Source organism: Heloderma suspectum, chromosome 10, assembly GCF_057233095.1.
Source record: "Heloderma suspectum isolate Gila_16-S chromosome 10, 16-S_ref, whole genome shotgun sequence".
In the NCBI taxonomy this organism is placed as follows: Eukaryota; Metazoa; Chordata; class Lepidosauria; order Squamata; family Helodermatidae; genus Heloderma; species Heloderma suspectum.
In genome coordinates, this window is record NC_139467.1 from 40,674,397 (window position 1) to 40,695,860 (window position 21,464).

Here is a 21,464-nt window from a genome sequence, read left to right on the forward strand (position 1 = left end):
CCAGTATAAGGCAGCTTCCTGTGTTCTTACTTAAATCAGCCCTTTATTCAGAACTATGAGGACTAGGATCTTACCTATTTTTTTAGGGAAAGGGCCATAGATCAGTGGTGCAGCACATGTATTGCATGCACATGGCCCAGGTTCCCTGGCATCTTCGGGAAGGGCTGGAAACTTTTCTTGGCTTGAGACCCCAAAGAGCAGCTGGCAGGCAGTGTCAACAATACTGCGATAGATGGACCAAGGGGCTGACTCAGTATATGGCAGCTTTCTATCGTATAAATTGAAACGCTGAATGGGTTCATGGGTGAAATGTATTACTGTTGCAGTTAAGATCTGTACTTTTAAAAAGAATATCGGGGGAAATCATTATTTGTTTTACAATGCAGTGTTTCTGATTCTAGTGTTTGCAAGGAAGGAAGGAAGGAAGGAAAACATCTTCCCAGCAAAGAGAAGTAATGTCACCAGTGATGTTCCTTTTGAAAACAGCGGTCTACATTTATTAGAATCTAATACACAGACCCTTATGTTCAAGAAGCACTTAAAGCTGCTGTTTTAATAACCAGGGCTGTTCTTCTGTTCAGAACTCAGGAGAGTTCTAGAGCTCTTTTATCATTTCCCTGGACTATATCCACAACTACAACCTCCCACTCTGAGCTGAAACCAACGTTGAACTGTAAAATTTAAGATTCATAGATTTCACAGTTAAATTAATGACAAGATCCACGAAGTGTTATCCTCAATTAGTGAATATGATTTCTTTCTTTTTTTAATAAAAAAAGAGTGAACTTTAAAACCCTATGAGAATGACTCCAAGCTTCAGAGTTTGGATGGATGAATTGCAAGTTTTGATCAAAATTTCAGCAACTCAGGGAGCAATCCTATGGCCACTACTCAGTCAGAGGCTAGACAGCCATCAGAGATGGTGGTTTCCGGCAACCGACCTTCCGCCCGCCCACGCTGCCTCGCAGGCAGCTTGGAATGGCCCCACGCTCCGTGCTCGGAAGAGGAGCAGAGAGCGGTGAAAACAGGGCATTCCTGGGGGCGTTCCAGGGCAGGGAAGGCGGAAATGCCAGAATGACACATCCAACATGTCATCTGGCAGCTGTTTCCCCTGCTCTGCCTTCCTGCGGCTAGACAGCCAAAATCGGCTGTCTAGCCACGAATGCAGGGCGGCTGAAGCGTGGAGGGGCCAATCCCCTCTGTGCTTCTCCTGCCCTGCATTGGACAGGCAGCCACCTCCAAGTCTGGAGGTGGCTGCCTATCCCGGTGGGATTGCTCCCTAAGTTAAGGAACAAAAAGAGTATTGTGTCACCTTGACAATTAATAGATGTATTATGCTTTAAGCTTTTTTGGCCTAGCTGTGGGCGGTATTTCATACATCTTGACAAAGTGGTCTGTGGCCCGTGAAAGCATATTAAGGGCGCAATCCTATCAGGATAGTTGGCTGCCTCTGAACTTGGACTATCCAATGCAGGGCAGGCAGAGCGTGGATGGCATCCTCTCCTCCATGCTCCGGCCGCCCTGCATTTGCAGCTAGACAGCCGGTTTTGGTTGTCTAGCTGAGGATGTTGGAGGGGGGGGGCGGGGGAGGCCACACGGTGCATAGGAAACACCGTAACAAGGCCTCCGTGGTCTTCTCTCCTCCCCGCTCCTGGGAACGCCCCCTTTTCACCTGCTCCATGCTGCGGTTACGAGTGCGGAGACAGGGAATAACTGCGTTGCCTATGAGGTGGCGGTAGGGGGTGGGCAGGGAGCACCGTTTCTGGGAACCGAAGTCAGAGCCCTGGCTCCGAGCTTGTTTCCCAGAAACCGAAAAATCCTATGGCCATTTAGACACTCTCTAGCGGCCATAGAATTGCTCTCCCCATAGGTAGCCTTTAACCCTTAACTTTTAAAGCATCATATGACTCTTTGTTGTTTTTTGTTACAACAGTCAAATGTGGATACCTAGCGAAAATAATAACAAAGCTAAGGTTGTGGCATTGAAATGTCAGTATCACACGCATGCACACAGACACGAAGGGATTTCAGAATCAAAATTTGGATCAGATTTGGTAAGTTAGATGCATTTGAAGTCTTATACAAAAGGTTTATTTTGCCCCTTATGTCCTTCCACAAAGTGCGGCCAATAAGATATACTTTTCTTAATTATCACGGAGCTGCAAGGGTCCTCCAAAGCAATCCAGTTGATCCCCTGAACAGGATCAAGATCCAGTAAATTAATCATGAGGAAGATTAATTACCCCACAGAGGGTAATTACTGAAAGCACAAACTAAAGAAAAACACAACTTTACAAGTCTATTAAACTGAGAGAAGCAGACATCAGTTAAGTTCATTGGCATTCATTCTTCAGTTTATTGTCTGGATTGAATAGTTATTCTTTGCAGAGGAAAAATTTATTGATTTTTAATTCATATTTATAAAATAACCTTATTTTACAAAGATTTACAGCTCTGGGTAGGCGACTTAGGCCAACTCTGTTGTACTTCATTAAATAATCAACCACAAATTGCATACTATAAAAAGGGAAACAAAAAAGGAATAGTAATGCAAATAAAAATCAGAACAAATTTGGATAGAATCAATCCTTCCATACAAACACAATATAACCTTACAAAATGTTGAGAGGTTAGATATTTAGTAGAAAAGGGGCTGGAATGGGATAGGGGCACCAGTGAATCAATCAGATAATTGAGTTATCCAAGGACCAATTCATAAGATTGTTTTTCAAGTGGTACAATCTTCCCACAGAAAGTTTTAATTGTACTCTTTTTACATGGAGAGGTGTTTGTGTGAAGTAAAGCTCAAGTGGAAGCAAAAAATCAAGAGGTCCACACATTGAAAACATACACACTACTTTTCAAGGAATTTCTTCCATGTGGTAATTCCGGATTTTCTCCACATGGCATTGCTCTGTACAAACACCCTAACTTGATGATAAATACAGAAGTCACTATGTGCAACTACAACATCAAAAAATAATAATGTGATTTGGGCCCAAGATAAAGGACAAGATTCTCCTGCCCCCGCCAGAACTGTTGGCAACATCGTGTCTTGGCAATACGCACACTTATTTTAACGGCACTGAGATGGGGTCAGAAATTCCTGTATAAAATTAAAAGAATAGCAGTCCCGAAGTGAGAAGTTTCCAGGCTCAATTTCAAACCAAACTATTGATGAGTTTTGCATTGATGTGAATCTCCATTCCTGCCTTTTAAATCACCTCGATTTAAGCTACTCACAGTGGCCAAGTGTTGTCTTCTCACCAGCAAAACATGGATGGATGGATGCCCAGGTAATGGGCAGAGGCTACTTGTCTCAAAGAGTTTTTGGATTGGTGGTTCCCCATCTCTTTTGGGGGGGCCTGTCCTGGTGCGTTGGTCCCTTAATGCCAGCGGTGGAGCTTCTGCCGACTCGACAAAGTCAAGCGTGCAACAGAACTTTCCGCTGACAATGTTCAGTACGAAGGTCCTTTGACAGCACCTGGTTCAGTCAAGCGGGCCGAGGCATATGCAGAGGCTCCCAAGCAGGCGGCTGCTTCACAGAACCCAGGAAGGCCAGCAGGCCCAGGTAAACCAGGGCGCCCTGCTTGTCCTGGAACACCTGGAGTTCCTCGCTCTCCATCTTTGCCGTTGACGGCATGGCCAGGGTGACCAGGAAGACCTGGAAGAAGAAAACAGGCATGTGGTCTACTTGTGTGTCTTCTAAAATGGGTTCTGTGTCTCTAGCCATTCCATAACCACGTCTAAAAGAGTCCACCCTGTCTGCTTAGGGCAGCAGCAGCAGCAGCAGAAACATGTGGCAAGCAAGATCCCTGAAGGACATCTCCCTGAAGGTCGCCTTTGCTGCCGCCGCTGCCACCTTTCAGGGGAGCAGAGGCAGGAGCCACGGCTGTCGGAAGACAGCTTAGGCGAGGACGCCTGCCCCCAAGAGGTTGAAGGCAGCTGGCTGCTAAAACATAAGCCTGGCAGCACATTGGGGGTTGGCTAGTTCTCTGTGGCCGCTGGTGAGGCAGCAACACCAGCAGGAGGGGCCGGGAGAGGACGTTAGGAGTCCCTGTCCCCACTGCCTCCAACAGCCATTGCCTCTGAAAGTTCTAAAGCAGCCTTCCCGGACCTGGGGCCCTCCAGATGGGTTAGACTACAACTCCCATAATTCCTGACAATTGGCTAAGGTGGCTGGGGCTGATGGGAGTCATACTCCAACCCATCTACAGGGCTCCAGGTTGGGGAAGGCTGTTCTAAAGAGCGGGAGCCATTGATACCGTCTGCTCAGAGGACTCTGAAGAACAACCCCCTTCCACCCCATCCCAGGCCAAAGCTTTTTCACCAGGTGGGTAAACAAGCAGGTTGCAATGGTTAAGAGGAGGAGCAAGCCTGGGAGGCTCTTGCTGAGGGCCTATGCCAAGCAGGGGGACCAGTGACAGGTGCCCGGCCATGGCAACCTTTGGTAATACCACTGTCTGAAACCACGAGTAGCACTTGCTGCTCTGGATCAGCCATTGTGAGGGCAAAAGATCTGAGTGCCTATAGATGTGTCTATATTATTCTGAGTTGCTGAAAAGTGGCATACAAGAAACCTCAAATGTAAAACAAAACAAGAAGTGAATAAAGGCCGCAGCTGATCTCAAGGGATTCAGCATCCTCTTTCCTCCAGGAGCCATTCTCATTTTGAGAGCTGGATCAGTTCAGGCTTGTTGTTTTTTATATAAAATCAAGACAGTTTGCCCGGTCAGAATGAAAATTAGGCACAGAGAATCTGTCTGAGGCAGAGCATAATCTGGCCAAACTTCAGGGGAATCCAATGGTGGGAAAAATATCGAAGTTACAGCCGTTTAAAATCTGTCCTTTTAAACCATGCTTGAGACCACTTCTTTGCTGGCACCAAACATGCCTCCACTGTTTCCTTTTGTCGATGTGAATTATGTCAAAAACGTTACAGTGCTCTGCTCTTCCGTCGCTCATGTGAAAATCCGCTGGCTGGATTTCACGCTGCGAGGCTTTGGAGCACACATTTCCAATCACAAGTGTTGGCACCAGTTCCCGGTGCATGTCTGTTTGAACCCTCGAGGGTGCCAGGAAGGGCTGGCAACCTTGCCAGCAAACAGCCTCGGCTGTCTAAACAGAGTCACCAGCAGAAGGAGAAGGAGGCTGCGGGGAGGACAGGGTCATTTCAGTTTTCCCAGCCTTGGACCTGGATGGTCTACTGGTAACTTGTGGTCAGCAAAAAAACAGGCCTTTGGCTCACCTGACTCTTCTTTCCTAGCTCTCACCCTCCATCGCCTGGCCACAGTGATCCATGCGCTGTTTAGACAAGATTGGACTAAGGCAATGCACTTGATGTGGGGGTGCCCTTGGGACTGATTCAGAAGCTGCAGCTAGAGGAGAATGCAGCAACTACGTTGCTCAGGGCAGCTCCCTACTGGGGTCTCTGTCCCTCCCTAATGCTAGACCAGCATTCCCCAACTTGGTGCCCTCCAGATGTGTTGGGCTGCCATTCCCAGGTGGGGATGATGGGGATTGTAGTCCAGCACATCTAGAGGGCACCTTGTCAGGGTAGACTACTTCAGTCGATCTCAGCGGTAATCTTACCTGGTATGCCAGGTGGTCCTGGCATCCCTTGATGTCCACGGCCCGGCTCTCCTTGCTCTCCTTTCTCACCCCTCTTTCCTAGAATTGCAAAGTGGGCAAAAAGTGAGAGAATTTGACTTATTTAAGCATTAACGCTTCATGGATATTGTTACTGTGGCTGAATCAGCTCGGCCATCCTCCTCTGTCTCCCACCTCCCAGATAAACCATGGGGACGAGGAGGCGTCATGGACTGTGCATACTTGGGAGGTACATTGCTCTGGCAGAAGAATAGGGAACAAAGGAAGTGCCAACCCTGTACAACATGATGCTAGTTTTTGTCCCATCATGAATTGTTCACAGCGCCGGGAGGAGCATGCAGCGATTCTGCAGAATAAAACCCATAGAATGTACTGTTGGGTGCAGCATTAAGCTTCTTGAAAATCTCACCTTTACATTTAAATGTAAAGAGTAAGTTTCTAGCCCTTATGGCTGTGACAATGAAGGTGTGTAGGCCATGCCTACTGAAACCTCACAAACTGGAGGAGTGGCTGGATAGGAATTCCAGTGGGTGACGGCAAGGGGGCTTCAGTGCCCCACACACAGCTCCACGTTGCCTCTCCCCACAACTTGGAAAACCTGAATAAATTACACAACCCAGTGAACGTTGCAGAATGCATTGTGCCAAATAGGATGGCAAAATGATAACAGAGGACAAAGAAAAGGCAGAGGTGCTCAATTCCTACTTTGGCTCAGTCTTCTCCCAAAAGAGGGTCTATGACCCCACTGGCAAAGGCGAAGTACAGGCTGAAGGGGCAGGATTGCAGCTTGAGATCGACAGGCATATGGTCAAGGAACACCTCATTACTTTGAATGAGTTCAAATCTCCAGGGCCAGATGAACTGCATCCTAGAGTCATAAAGGAACTGGCAGAAGAACTCTCAGAACCGCTGTCTATTCTCTTTGAGAAATCATGGAGGACCGGGGAAGTGCCAGATGACTGGAGGAGGGCTAACGTTGTCCCTATCTTCAAAAAGGGTAAAAAGGAGGAACCTGGGAACTACAGACCAATCAGTCTGACATCAATCCCTGGGAAAATTCTGGAGCAGATCATAAAGCAATCCATCTGGAAGCACCTTGAAAACACCTTGAAGCCAACGTGGATTTGTCAAAAACAAGTCCTGCCAGACAAATCTGATCACATTTTTTGATCAAGTCACCTCCCTTGTGGACCGTGAGAATGCTGTAGACATCATATACAAAGCTTTCGACAAAGTGCCCCATGATATCCTGATGAGCAAACTAGCTCAAAGTGGGCTAGATGAAACAACGATCCGGTGGATCCACAGTTGGCTACAGAATCGGACTCAAAGAGTCCTTATCAATGGGACCTTCTCAAGCTGGGGAGAGGTAACGAGTGGGGTACCGCAGGGCTCAGTCCTGGGCCCAGTGCTCTTCAACATTTTTATTAATGACTTGGAGGAGGAGGTGCAGGGAATGCTGATCAAATTTGCAGATGACACAAAATTGGGAGGGATAGCTAATACTTTGGAAGACAGAAACAGAATTCAAAGTGATCTGGATAGACTGGAGTGCTGGGCAGAAAACAACAGAATGGCATTTAATAGGGACAAATGCCAAGTTCTGCACCTAGGAAAAAGAAACCAAATGCACAGTTACAAGATGGGGGATACGTGGCTCAACCACACTACGAGCGAGAAGGATCTTGGAATTGTCGTCGATCACAAGCTGAATATGAGCCAACAATGTGATGTGGCTGCAAAAAAGGCAAATGCTATTTTGGGCTGCATTCATAGAAGCATCGCTTCCAAATCCCGGGAAGTACTAGTTCCCCTCTACTCAGCACTGGTTAGGCCTCATCTGGAGTACTGTGTCCAGTTCTGGGCACCACACTTTAAGAAGGATGCAGACAAGCTGGAGAGGGTTCAAAGGAGGGCAACAAAGATGATCAGGGGACTGGAAACAAAGCCCTATGAAGAGAGACTGAAAGAACTGGGCATGTTTAGCCTTGAGAAGAGAAGACTGAGGGGAGATATGATAGCACTCTTCAAGTACTTGAAAGGTTGTCACAGAGAAGAAGGCCAGGATCTCTTCTTGATCATCCCAGAGTGCAGGACACGGAATAATGGGCTCAAGTTATAGGAAGCCAGATTCCGACTGAACATCAGGAAAAACTTCCTGAGTGTCAGAGCAATACGGCAATGGAACCAATTACCTGGGGAGGTGGTGGGCTCTCCCACACTGGAGGCCTTCAAGACGAGGCTGGACAGCCATTTGTCAGGGATGCTCTGACTTGGATTCCTGCATTGAGCAGGGGGTTGGACTCGATGGCCTTGTAGGCCCCTTCCAACCCTACTATTCTATGATTCTATGAAATAGCAGAAAACAGGTAGATTTGCATTGTCAATAAAGGTTTCAGAATGCAGCTGAAGCTTTTATTTCTTTAAATTCTTTAAAGCTCTGTTTTTTCTCTTGCTTCAGTTGCCAGCTGGACAGCTGAAGTCAGCCAGGCCTCTCAGCTGTCCCAGAACTTCCCCTACGAGGCATCCCTAGCAGACATCCACACAGGTCCAGTACTGCTTCTGGGCACCTGCCCATTCTCAATGTCACACTGCCATGATGTTGCAGTGAGTCACCCACAACATCACAAGCTGCTTTAGGGTCCCCACTCCCAACACCCAGCCCACTCCACCACAAGAACTATCCATGACAACACAACCAAAATATTGGCAGCTTGATGCATCCTTCTGTAGCTTGATGTTTTGGACTTCAACTCCCAACAGCCCCACCCAGCATGGCCAATGTCCCAAAATGCTGGGAGTTGTAGTCCAAAACATCAGGAGGCCACAAGGTTGGGGAAGGCTGGCCTGAGGCACTGAAAGTGGGGCGGGGGGAATGGACCTATTTATTGGGCGTTACAGAGAAGCTGCTGAGGAGAGAATGTGGGTTAAGAAAGAGTCCATTTTCAGGTTGAATGTGTCATGGTCTCAAGGCACTGAGCCCTATACAGAATAAGGACATGTCTAAACTAGGCTTAAAAGAGGTTTGCTGGCCTGGTTTCCCCTGCCAGAAATCCTGGGAACTGTAGTTTGGTGAAGACGCTGGGAAGCTATATAACACAGTTACCAGCACCCTAAACAAAGGTTTACAGTTCTCCAGATCCCTTTGAGGACACCATAAGCTAACCTGTTATGAAGTACCCCAAAATTCTGCTGATCTGGGAAAATGTGGCCTGTATCTGGATGGGGACTAAGGTTTTTTGGTCTTGGAGAAGGGCAGAAAAACAGGTCCCATAGGATGTTAAGGCCTTGCACAACCCAAGAGGAGATGCAGACTTCTTGCATAAATTTTCTGGCCAGCCACTGTGCTCTGATTGCCTTAATTCCTCAGTTAACACTTGCAAATTTCAGATCTTGCCTCAGGACAACAACTACAGAAGCCCCCACCATGAAAATATTTTATGCTCATTTCTAACCTTCCTATTTAAGCCAAACAGACAGAAAAATAAAGAATTCAATGCCTTTTAAAGCTGTAAGAAACCCAATATTGTGTAAGCAAGCATGCCTACATGACTCTTTTGTCACCTTTGCTTAAGACCATCACCAAAATCCCCCTGGCTATCTTGCTTACCTGGACCTGTGAAAGCCAGAAATATGCACCCTTCAACTCCCATCCTTTCCTCACATCAGGAAAGAAAAAGAATCCCATTGTCTTCTTTCTTCCCTTAATGTATGACACCTAAAAATCCATTTTCCAACATCCTTGAATAATCTTGAAAGAAAGACTTGTTTTGTTTTATTCTAATTGTTACATTCTGAGAGAAAAAGGATAAAAACAGCAACCCAAATTCATAGAACAAGAGGTGAGGGAAAGAAGGAAAGAGGTCTCCTTCGATCCTTTCTGCTCAGAAGAGCACTCCCCCCCCCCCGCTTTTCCTCCCTTCTTTCTCCCCTTCTTTCCCAGAGAAGGAACTCAACAGAGCTTCCCATCACTTTACAAGCCAGCAGATAAAGAGAGGTAAATCTTTGCATCATCTTTTCTTCCCCTTCTCTCTTTTCTTCCCTTTTCCTAATATTCCACCCAATACCAAACTCCAAAACTCCTAGACTTTAGCTCTTTCTCCATCCACTTTCTCCCCAAATCCTGCATTTGCTCTAAAACTCTCTCAGTCTCTCCAAAGTCTGTTACTCCCCCATTCAAATCATCCCAAGATGAAAGTTCCTTCACACACACACACACACACACACACACACTGTCTCTCTCCTACACACACCACACACACACTTTTCTATGCATTCCAAGGTACTTCACTATTGACTTTAAATGCTTATCTTTAACCTTCTGAGTGTTAATGTATTATTCTAATTCTCCAAATGTATGTAGAGTTCTAATTCCCCTGATGTGTGATTTTAATTCATTTTGAATTCCCCTTTAATAAATAAAAGAATTGCTTTCTCTGACTCTGTCAACTTGGGGGGGGGGTGTATCGGGTTTTCCTAAGCGCCCAGAGTTCAACGCCAAAAGATCCCTCAGGTATGTGTTTGGTTTACATGTATGTGATATGCATGTCTATGTAAATTAAAGCACACTTCATAACAAAACAGTTTTAAGTATTTTGTAGCACACACATATGAACTTGAGCACACTCCGGGAGAGAGTGCAGGACAGGAAGGCCTGGCGTGCTATGGTCCATGGGCTCACAAAGAGTCGGACACGACTCAACGACTGAACAACAAAGCATACACATGGCTAAACACAGATTCTCGTCAGACAATCCTCCCAACCATCTTCCCACTCTTGCACATGGCTCCCCTCTCCATTGCCTGCCTTGCACTCACCATCATTGGTTGTGAGATCCACACTGGCAAATGGGGTTAGTGTTTGATCCCCAAAATGGAATTAGGAACCGGGGGGTGCAGGATGGATTCTGGTTTAGCGGCCAAGTGCTCACCAGTCGGTTTTCTGACTGAGATGTCACAGCAAACCACGGGGAGCACTAAGAGGAAACAGTGGGAAGGAGGGAGTAGCGAGGGGAGCGCCAGCGATTTTCAAGCTCGTGTAAATTCTCTGAAAATCACTGAGAAGCTCATTTCGGTTCATTCCCATTTTAGTTTTTGACATGTTTTTCAGCTCGTTCAAATGGGCAAAGTGCATTTTGAAGAAGAAAAGTGCATATTTCTGTGCATATTTTTCAAGTGTACACTTTCCTCCAGTTGACTAAAGTGTGAAAATTTCAAAGCGCGCATTTTTTTAAAATACGCATTTTTTGGACGCAATGAACATTTCTAAAAAAAAAAAATGCTCCTGCTCACATTCGGGATCATGAACAGGACATGTTCACATGACTTGTGAACAGAAATGAAATTTTCATACATCCCTAGGAGAGAGCATGCATAGTTTGAAGGATTGTCTGTAGAGCTCTAGAGGACTTCTCATGTAAAGAAGCACCCTTACCTTTGGGTCCTGTGTTGCCAATCTGTCCCACAGCTCCTATGATTCCTGGGATGCCACGAGGGCCAGGGGGTCCATGTGGCCCTTGGTGACCTGGAGGCCCAGATGGTCCTGGAGGTCCAGGTGGTCCCATCACCCCTGCCCCACCCAGGGCATCTCTTTTAGCACTAACAGCTAATTCAGCCAGTTGTTCTGCAAGGCAGAGAGAGAGAGAGAGAGAAAGAGAGAGAGAGATGGATGTGGCATATACCTGGGCCTCCTCTGTCCTTCCTTATCAGATTCAGGAAAGACAGAAAGGAAGTACTTCTTCATTCACATAACACATAACTGAACTATGGAGTTCAGGGCTGCTTGGTGAAGCAATGTCTTACATTGCTTGGAAAGGGGATTAGGCTAATTTGTGGAGGATGGGTCTATGCATGACTATTAATGAGGGCGATATGGAACCTCCATGTTCAGAGGCAGTGTACCTCTGAAAAGGAATTGCAGGGGACAAGCAATGGGCGGCGAGAAGGCTTGTGGGCTTCCTGAAAGCATCGGGCTGAACACTATTAGAAGCAGGATGCTGGGTGACATACATCACCCTTCTCCGTGTTGGACTACAACTCCCATAATCCCCAGCCACCAGATGTGTTGTGGTCCAACACATCTGGAGGGCACCAGGTTGGGGAAGGCTGACATAGACCCACTTTAGTCTGATCCAGCAACTCTCTGTACTCACCTTGCAACATTTTTAAGGCCACATCAACAATGTGCTGATCTCCCGTGTCCCTGCCCTGGAAAATGGAAAGAGAGGAAATGGACTCAGACCTTGTCATGCATCACAATTGCAATCACAGTTATTAGAGAGCTCATAATTAGCTCTCTAAGGCAGAAACCGTACATATGCCTGTCATGTGGCTTGTGATTATCATAACCTCGACTCTGCATGGAAAAATATATATCTAAATGGTGTGCCAATAGGCCAGATAGGGTTGTCTAAATAAATCATGCAATTGTGCATGTATTCGCTTATTTTGCATAATTAATCCCACCTATACTAACTATTGTCAATAGGGACCCCAAAAAGCCCTGCAGAGCACTGATACTCCACCCACTGAGCACTGAAAAGGCTAATCAGCCCCCTTTGCTGTATCAAGCAATGCCTGCAAGTCTTTAGCTTATAGTTACATTAATAAGGCCTAGACACTTGGCTTGTTTTTTAAGCTGAACTTTTGTGTCTGAAAGAAGTTTAACTTTGGGGGATGCTGACTTCCATTTGAAGCGCCAAGTTCTATGCTTTGGGTTGTACAAGTAAAGACATGTGGAATGAACGCCACTCTGGTTATACCCATTCAGTGGGAATAAATAATTTGTTTGGAAGCCACCATATACAGCTGTGGGAAGGGATATTCTCCAGATCATGTCACTGCTGAAAGGAATGGCAGTGGAGTCAGATTATGCCTGCTTCTGAAAAAGCAGATTGGCTTAATGGCAAGAGTAATCCAGAGCTAGATGTTCTTGCAAGTCTGGTGCAACTGTTCCAGTGTGCTTCTATGGTATTGCTGAGATCTGAATTGTGTGAGTTAACTCAGACACAGGAAAGAAGGCAAAGAAAAGGGATGGCGAGCATTAGTGTGTGGCTGTGTCCCCTTTCCTGCAAAGCCTAGGGAATGGAGGCCATCCCTTGGAGATGCAAGGTCCAAACGAACGTGATCCAAGCCTGTTAGTCACGCCGACAAAACAGGGAGATGTTCATGTTTGCAGAATGAACGGCAGCAGCCAACTGGTTTCTAAGTCGCATGCAAATGACGACATTTCTAATAATTTCTTAACTTTTTTCACAGTACTTAGTGATGGCCTTAACAGGGCCCTGTGGACTAATTCTGAATGTCCAAAATCTCTGTAGCAAGGATGCTACAGTTAGACCACCCAGCCTTCCCCAACCTGGTGCCCTCCAGATGCGTTGGACAACAACTCCCAGCATCCCTCAGCCAGCAGAAGGCTGGGGGGTGCTGGGAGTTGTAGTCTAACGCATCTGAAGGGCACCACATTGGGGAATGCTACAGTTAGACTCTCTATTGCAACCCTGGAAAGTGGGAGGTGCGTCAGCCTTTGCCAGTGGAGGCTGGTGGCTCTGGTGTCAGTGGGGCAGTGAGTCCTCTCTGGGTTTCAGTCAGAACCCCTCAGAACTCTAAAGGGGCTATCCAAAGTGCACCTTGGATAGGTCCTTTAGAGTTCTGACTGGTTCTGATTAAAACCCGGAGCGGATTCACTGCCCCACTGACACCGGAGCCGCCAGCCTCCACTGGTCTTTGCCCAGATCCCTTCTGCTGGAGCTTCAGCTGAATATCTTTAATCAGCAGACAGGTCTATTTGTAGTCCTTTCGGTAGCACTGTGTCTCCCAAATAGATAAGGCATGCTTTAGGTGGTGGTGGTAGGGTTACTAAATTAAAAATTGGGGGCTCAGTTCATTCTTGCACCAAAAAGGCTTTGCTTTTAGAGTGTGAAAGAGTCAGAATAATAGATGCCCAAAGGAGCCGCCTCTGTATGTGGCATGGCTGTTTTGCTACAGTAACATGGAGAGTTATGGGGGTTTACTCACTGGGGCACCTTGAGGTCCAGGCATTCCAGGCACACCACGCTCACCACCAAGTCCTCGCGGCCCAGGAAGTCCTGGGAAACCTTGCACACCGGGAGCTCCTCCGTCCCCGGCAGGTCCAGGATAACCAGGCTCCCCACGGACACCTTGCTGTGAAAGATGAGACGCTTGTAAGACAAGGCCTCCCCAACCTCACCCCACAGTCCCCACGGCCCCTTTGACATGGGAGATCTACACACCATTATAAGGTTGTCAGCAGGACCTTTAAGCATGTGCTGTCTTGATGGATAAGACCAATGGTTCATCCAATTTACCATCCCAAATTCCAAAGCTCTGCCAGGGCTTAATAGACCAGACCTGATGGTAACATCCATCCGATACTGTGAACCCACAACATACAGTAGCCACAGCTGTCATCTGGCTGAACAAGGGGTTCCATTTTGAGCTATTGTGCCTAATGCCCACTATCTTCCATGCATTTGCCTAAACCTTTCTTTTAAATCATTGATGCAAATGGCCATCAGAACATCCCATAGCAGTGAGTTCCAGAATTATGCAATTCATGAAAGAGGATTTCCTTATGTTTGCCATAAATTTGCTGGCTATTTCATATGCGTGTGGTGTGTATGTGTATACATACTCTCTCTTCATACACAGTAGCTACTAGTCCTGATGGCTGTATGCTACCTCCAGTATCAGAGGCAGTATGCCTATATACACCAGTTGCTGGGGAACATGGGCGGGAGGGTGCTGTTGCAGTCATGTCTTCCTTGTGGGTTTCCCGTGGGCAGGTGATTGGGCACTGTGTGAACAGAATGCTGGACTAGATGGACCCATGGTCTGATCCAGGATGGCTCTTCTTATGGTCTTAATCCTATCCACATAATTTCATAAACCTTTAGCATGTCTCCTCTATGCTTGTTTTCCCTAACCTGAAAACCTCCATGTATTCAAGCTTTTTTCCATAGGGAAGACAATCTACCCTCCCCGATCATCAGAAGAATTAAGTTCTGTTTTTTAAAAAAAAAAACCCTGCCTAATTCACAGTTTTCAGTGCAGCATATAATTTGACTTTGCTTTGCAAATATTCACCTGTCCCTTTGGTCCTGGCTCACCCGATTCACCCTAGGAATAAAGAACGGAGGACAAAGGTAAAGACGGTGGCTGCAGCCTCAGCATTGGCACTCCTGAACATCCTGCTTAGGCCATCAACAAGCATCAGTGGGGAAAACCCACCTACAAAAATTTCATTTATACCATCAATATACCGACAGAATGTATTGCATTAGGATTATCCAGACCAAAAGGCAGGGAGATCTAGGCCTTAGCTTCCCCATCTATGAACTAGGAGCACTAAGACAGAAAGAGGCAGGGAATGTCACTTGTCCCTAAACTGAGAATATTTCCTAAAATCAGCAAAAAGCCTGTTATTGTGCTATTGCCTGTCACCTGCCTAATGGATGCGAGACCCCTTAGCCATTGGTTGAGCTGCTATGTTGCCATGGAATGTTTACAAGCATTCTAACTGCTCAGAGGGAAGGTATCAGGAACAGAGGACTGACCAACAGTGCAGCATTTCTGTGATAACTGGCAAATTTGGCAAAGCAGGGCAGAGGGTGGCTCTCAGAATGTCTATGAAGAGAGTGGACTGTGTAGTTTGCAACTTCTGTGCACACTACCCACCAGCCCAAACTGGCAAGTCAACAAAAACACTCTTGTAAACTATCTTACCTTCTCCCCCTTCTCCCCGGGAAGGCCTTCAACACCAGGATCTCCCTATAGGGAAGGAAAAGTATATTTTCATAAATCATAACAGCAAACAATTCTGTCCCATCAACCCCAAACCATTCCTTCCTGTTCCATTTTATTGCTCCACTCCCACTCTTCTGGAGTGGTTCCGGGACAAGACTGCATGTCTTCCATGCATCCTTTTCTCTGAAGAACCACTCCAGAAGAGTCCACTGCTTCCCAATAATTCTGTTGATGGTTTTCCCCCAAAGCTCACTGCCCTTGTGGGATGACACCACACTGGCTAGGCAAGAACAGCGGCCAAATGCTTCACACAGACACTGCATTCGCAGAACAGTTTTGGAAAAGATGAGGGCCAATAAACTGAAGCTGAATTCAGACAAGATGGACGTACCAATTGCCTGGTGGTTCATCTGTTCAGGGAAGTGGTATTTGCCCTGTAGTTGATAGGGTTGCACTCCCCAGAAAGGTTCGGATTTGCACTTTGGGAGCTCTTACAGATGCAGCTCTGGCGCTAGAGGCTCAAATGGTCTCAATAGCTTGGATCACTTTTTACCTGCTTAGGCCAGAGTACTAACTGAGGCCTCTTCTAGATAGTTCTAGCACAGGAGGGTTGAACCTCTTTCAGCTCAAGGGCCAAATTCAGTTTCAAAGAACCTCTCAGGGGCTGTATTCCAGTGATGGGTGGGGCCAAAGGCAAAATGGGAAGGGGCCAAAAATAACAAAAGTACCAAAACGTTTTAGCTTGAAGCTGTTACTGCCAGTAACTAAGCCTTAGGAGAGGCATTTAAAACTTTAGAAGGGGGAAAACTGTGCAAAAGTTAGGAAGCCACCAAACAATTTTTGGTTGGAGGAAAGGGGAGGGCGTGTGGCCATTTGGAGAACTCTGGGTGGTCAGATTGGGACCCCCGGGTGGGCGAGATTTGGTCAGCTGGCCCAAGGTTCTGCACCCCTGCTCTACGGTTGCAGCAAGCCAGTGCTGTTGCAGCTTATATTTCTGCCCTCAGCTGCAGGGCACTGCCCAAGGTGCTGAACCTCTTGCTCTATGGGCCACCTTGGTTTCTGTCCAGGGACTTCATCTTGCTCCAGCAGGAAGCTGGTTTGGGCAGTCCTGGGCCTGCGTTCCCAATATCTCATTTGGGCCACTGTCTCCTCCTGATGAGGAAGATGGTTATGGATCAGGGCACTGCCTTTGGAATGCCCTCTACAGAGAGATTCACCTGGCACCTGTGTGGTTACCTTTTAGGTACTAGGTAAAGACCTAAAAAAAATTCTCCCAGGCCTACTAGATAGTTTCATTTTTCTAGATTTGTTGAGATTGTCTAAGCCACTTAAGTGTGGATCTTTAACCTCTTCCTTGCTTAGTTTTGATTGACTTGGTTTTATCTGCTGCTGTTTTTTGTGTTATTGATTTCTGTAGATTAATTGTAGTTTTTATACACTTTGTTACCTTCCTTGGGACCATTTCCTGCTGAAGGTATGGGATAAAAAACTTAATAAATAAAATAAGGCACAAGAAGAAGGCAGTAAATTCCTGGTTGCTCTCACCATGGCAACTGTATGGACAAGAACAGTAAAAGGACCCCAAAACAATCATAGACACTTACAACGTCACCTTTGGCTCCATTTTTGCCTGGGCCACCCTAGAAGAGAAACAGAAGAGAAAAATGTTGAGATTCAGTATGGACTATCAAAGAATTGTATATACATTTCCAAGGGCCCACCCCATCTCATCACTGCCAGATAGGTCGATCCACCCAGCAGCCTCTCAAAAATAATCTTTCCACAATCCTGACCACAGTGCTGTGTGCTACAAACTGGGAATGGGAAAGTGCTTGCATAGCAAACACCAGATGAATGCAGCAAGATGCTAGACCTTATGGCTGCAAAGGTATGTCTGGAGATGTGTGGGCAATGCCAAAATCTCCAACACCAGAGGGGGAGGGGTACCAGAATAATTTAATTAAGTAAGTAATTAATTACATTTCTATTCTGCCCAATAGTCAAAGCTCTCTGGGTGGTTTACAAGAAATTAAAACCTTAAAAATACAATATTTTTGTTAAAAACCCAGTACATAGGTTTATCAGCTTATACATCTATATTTTGTAATGAATGCACTATGCAGTTAGAGTTGACTGAAGCTCAGAAATAAGTCTGGCAGTTATATAAAATAGATACTCATGATGTTTCTAAAAATAATGTGATACCGTCGTATTTGCAAGTGGTTACTAAAATACAAAACTCAAAACTTTCCTGGTTCCTACATTTTCAAATGCGTGCCATTATAACTGCATTGAAAACTAAATATAAAAGAAAGGCCTTATAGGTGTGTGGTATAAAAAATTTTAATGATATAGAACAACAAAGAAGCAGGAAAAATAGTTATATAGAGAAATGGGAAAAGGATCTACAGAGATCTATTAAATTCGAACAATGGGAGTGGATCTGGAGGAACATTCCTAAGCTGTTAATGGCAACTTTGTTAAAAGAGAACTATGTTAAGGTTATGTTTCACTGGTACTTCACCCCATATAAATTAAACAAAATATATAAGAATTGTTCAGAGAAGTGCTGGAGATGCAGGGGGATGATGGCTGATTTTATTCATGTATTTTGGTCTTGTCCAAATATTTTTTTTTTTTAAACAGGAAATGGTTTTGTAAAATATTTGTGAAATGACAGGATATATAATTGTCAGTATAACTGTGAAATGACAGGATATATAATCGTCCCAGAGATGATCCGCGCTGCCTAAAAGGCAGCAGGGGAGGGGGCGGAGAGGTGGTTTTCCAGGATCCGACCTCGGAGCTCTGAGGTTGGTTCCCAGAACCGAATAATCCTATGGCCATCTAGCCGCTGTGTAGTGGCCATAGGATTGTGCCCTCATTTAAGAAGATATAAAGAACAAGGTGCTGTAAACAAGTTTTTTCAAAATTGGTCACTCTTTGTAATGTACTGGAATTCTAAGTTCGTGGTTGGTTGGAGTCCTTGTGTTTGAAATGTTATAAGTGTTTCTCTTTTTTTCTTGTTATATCTTGTGGTTTGTGGAAATAATAAATTAAAATATACAATATAAAATATAAAAACCATTTACATACAAAACCCATTTTCAAACCATCAATGCTAAGGTTTCCGTTGGTTGGAGATGAGGCTTCAAGTGCCCCATACAGCTTTGTTGCCCCTTCCCATGACTTTAAAAATCAGGATAAATTATGCAAAGTGTGAAGGAGGAAGAGAAAGGTAGACCAGAATATACAAAGTATGGTAAATTATGCAAACTTGCTTGTTTTGCAAAACGTATACAAGGGGACCAAATTTTCTTGGTGCAGAATCTGGGCTTGCAAGAATTAGTATCTTTTTAGAAAAATAATACACACTGCTTGGCTTATAACCACTAATGTCCCATGAGTCCAATCTCTCTTCTTCCTTCTACCCAGTGCAGGATAACCATATTTATGGAAAAGTACGCTTGTTTGTGCAATTCTACCCAATTTGCAGTTGGCGATGGCCACCAACATAGCTGGCTTTAAAAGGAAACTAGACAAATTCCTGGAGGATATGGGTAACAATGGGCATAGTCACAATGGCAATATACACCCTCAAGGATCAGAGGCAGTATGTCCCTAAATACCAGTTGCAGGGGAATGATGGTGGGAGACAGCTACTGCCTATGTGCGCTGCTTGTGGGCTTCCAAGAGGCATCTTGCTGGCCACTGTAGGAAAGGGGATGCTGGACTGGAGAGACCTTTGGTCTGCCCCAGCTTCAATATTCTAACTGGGAGTCCTACTGCCATTCCTGACTTGTTGACCCCAAACCTGGTTCTGCCATTAACATAAGCTAATACTGTATTCAGGTCAGAGAAATCATGATGGTACCTTGCCGCCTCTAATTCCTGGGAGACCTTGGGGCCCCGGAATTCCTGGGGGACCCTGTTCCCCTTTCGGGCCCTGGAAAGAAAAAAGAGAAAGCACATTAGGAGGAAGGACGTAGCAGGGAAGAGGCAGATATCCAAACTGGGAATCTTTCTGGTAACTAGAGACAAGGAAAGTGAACAATCAGTAGGGTTCCTATGAAACTGGCTCAGCTACGTTCATAAAGCACACACTGGCATTTGACAGCATGGAAATGGTTCAAAACATTTAAAACTGCTGAAGGCAAATATTGGTTGTCAGTTAGATAAGGCTGGTTTCTACCATATATAATAGACATTAGGGATGTACGAAAGTCACTTACCTTTTCGAAGGGTGACATTTGCTGTGGGGGGGAGGTGCTCTGTCCCTCCCCCTGAAATTCTGGCCGAGGGGGGAGGCACTCCGTCCCTCCCCCCTGAAATTCTGGCCGGGGGGGGAGGCGCTCCGTCCCTCCCTCCCGAATCCTGGCCGGCCGGCTCTGCAAATGGCGGCGGCCGTAGCCGCTTCCGTTTGCGTCCCTGCAGTCAGCCGTGATAGGCTACGTAAATGTTTACGTAGCCTATCACAGCTGATTTAAAAGAGAAAAAAACGCACGTACGCAAATGGCGGCGCCCATGGGCGCCGCCATTTGCGTTGCTTATTTTGACACGTCTTAGTCTACGTAGACTAAGACAGCGAAAATAAGGGGAACGCAAATAGCATAGCGTCTACGCTATTTGTGTTCCCCTTATTTTCGCCGTCTTGGTCTACGTAAATGTTTACATAGACTAAGACGTGTCAAAATAAGGAACGCAAATGGCAGCGCCCATGGGCGTCGCCATTTGCGTGCGCGCGTGTGTTTTTTTTTTCTTTTAAATCAGCCGTGATAGGCTACGTAAACATTTACGTAGCCTATCACGGTGTTTTTTAAAAATCTAGCCGTGATAGGCTACGTAAATCTTTACGTAGCCTATCACTTTTTTTTTTTACTGGAAATGGCAGTGGCGGCGGCGGCCAGTCAGAAGACCGGCCACCGCCGCCGCCACCGCCGCCAGGAAGATTCGCCCAAGGTAAGTCCCATCCCGGGGGGGGGCGGGGGGGCAGACCATTCCACCACCGATTTCAGGGGGCCGAATGCGCTGGCATTCGGCCTCCCCGAGATTTGTGGCGAAATTCTCTGACATCCCTAAGTTAAAGCAATAAACAAACTGGAATATGGTTCTTAAGTGTAACAGAGATGTTTCAAATAAAGATACCCCTGGACCCTCTGGTTTGCTTTTTGAACAATATAAAGGATGGAAGTCCAAAGGATTATTAGGAGCTTTTGCTTTATCTTTTTTCAGTGGCTAGCATTCTTTTTTGCCAAACAATGGAAATCAAATGAGAGACCTAAAAGAGTGAAATGGTTTCATAAAGTATGGAAACAGATGAAATTGGTAAAGTTGACAGCCCTGCCCTGTTATAGACAGAGCTGGCTTTCCCATGGAACAAGATGGACCTTCTGTTCTCCCTCCAAAGCAGAGGAGGAATCCTGCAACCAACATTGAACACGTCCACATGGTTATTAGTTCTTTGGCATTTTAATCCAGGCGGGAGGGGGGGGGAGAAATCCCATCCTACTGCTTAAGTCTTATTTTGCTACCTTCAGTAGCTGTGCCTTACACCTTCTGTTTATCTTGAAGATCCATCCCACTGCCCTGGCTGGTTCAGGCAAGTTTATGATTAAACATTTCTTACTGCCCTGGTGGACATTGTAAAGCTGCACTGACTTTTGCATTCATCAACCCTGCTGTGGGTTAAAACTCCAGATATTTTGGACTACAACTCCCAGCATTCTGACCATTGCCCATGCTTGCTGGAGCTGATGGGTGTTGAAGTCTCAAACATCTGGAGGGCATTGGGTTGGGGAAGGCTGGTGTAAGATTTATTACCTCTAGCACATCTGTTGAAAATATCATTTCAACCATCAGCTCCAGCTGTCACCCTTTTCCCCCACGCACTGTTCCTTTGGTACAACAGCCTGATGTGCAGAAATGTAGCAAGTGACGTCTTTGCTATCACTTTATCCCCATACCAGGAAAAGCTTCACCAGCCTGATGTGCAGACATTACGGAGATGAAGATTTTCCTGACACAGAGAGCAAGTGATGGGAAAAGCTCCACCTCCTTAGTGGAATCTTCTTGCTTGGACCCTCTCTCTA

The 21,464-nt window shown here is 45.9% G+C and overlaps 1 protein-coding gene across 1 annotated transcript in view; it reads right to left on the reverse strand.

Annotated features, from left to right (window-relative positions):
• Positions 1-2,334: 2,334 nt before the first annotated feature.
• Positions 2,335-21,464, reverse strand: part of COL9A2 (collagen type IX alpha 2 chain) — a 106,660-nt gene continuing 87,530 nt past the window's right edge. Inside the window, exons 25-33 of the mRNA XM_084816360.1 lie at positions 19,250-19,321; positions 16,980-17,015; positions 15,355-15,399; positions 14,716-14,748; positions 13,627-13,773; positions 11,763-11,817; positions 11,045-11,233; positions 5,593-5,670; positions 2,335-3,664 (exon numbers count right to left, since the gene is read on the reverse strand). Coding sequence (XP_084672486.1) covers positions 3,459-3,664; positions 5,593-5,670; positions 11,045-11,233; positions 11,763-11,817; positions 13,627-13,773; positions 14,716-14,748; positions 15,355-15,399; positions 16,980-17,015; positions 19,250-19,321 — 861 coding nt within the window. The 3' untranslated portion in view covers positions 2,335-3,458. The remainder of the gene's footprint in view (positions 3,665-5,592; positions 5,671-11,044; positions 11,234-11,762; positions 11,818-13,626; positions 13,774-14,715; positions 14,749-15,354; positions 15,400-16,979; positions 17,016-19,249; positions 19,322-21,464) is intronic.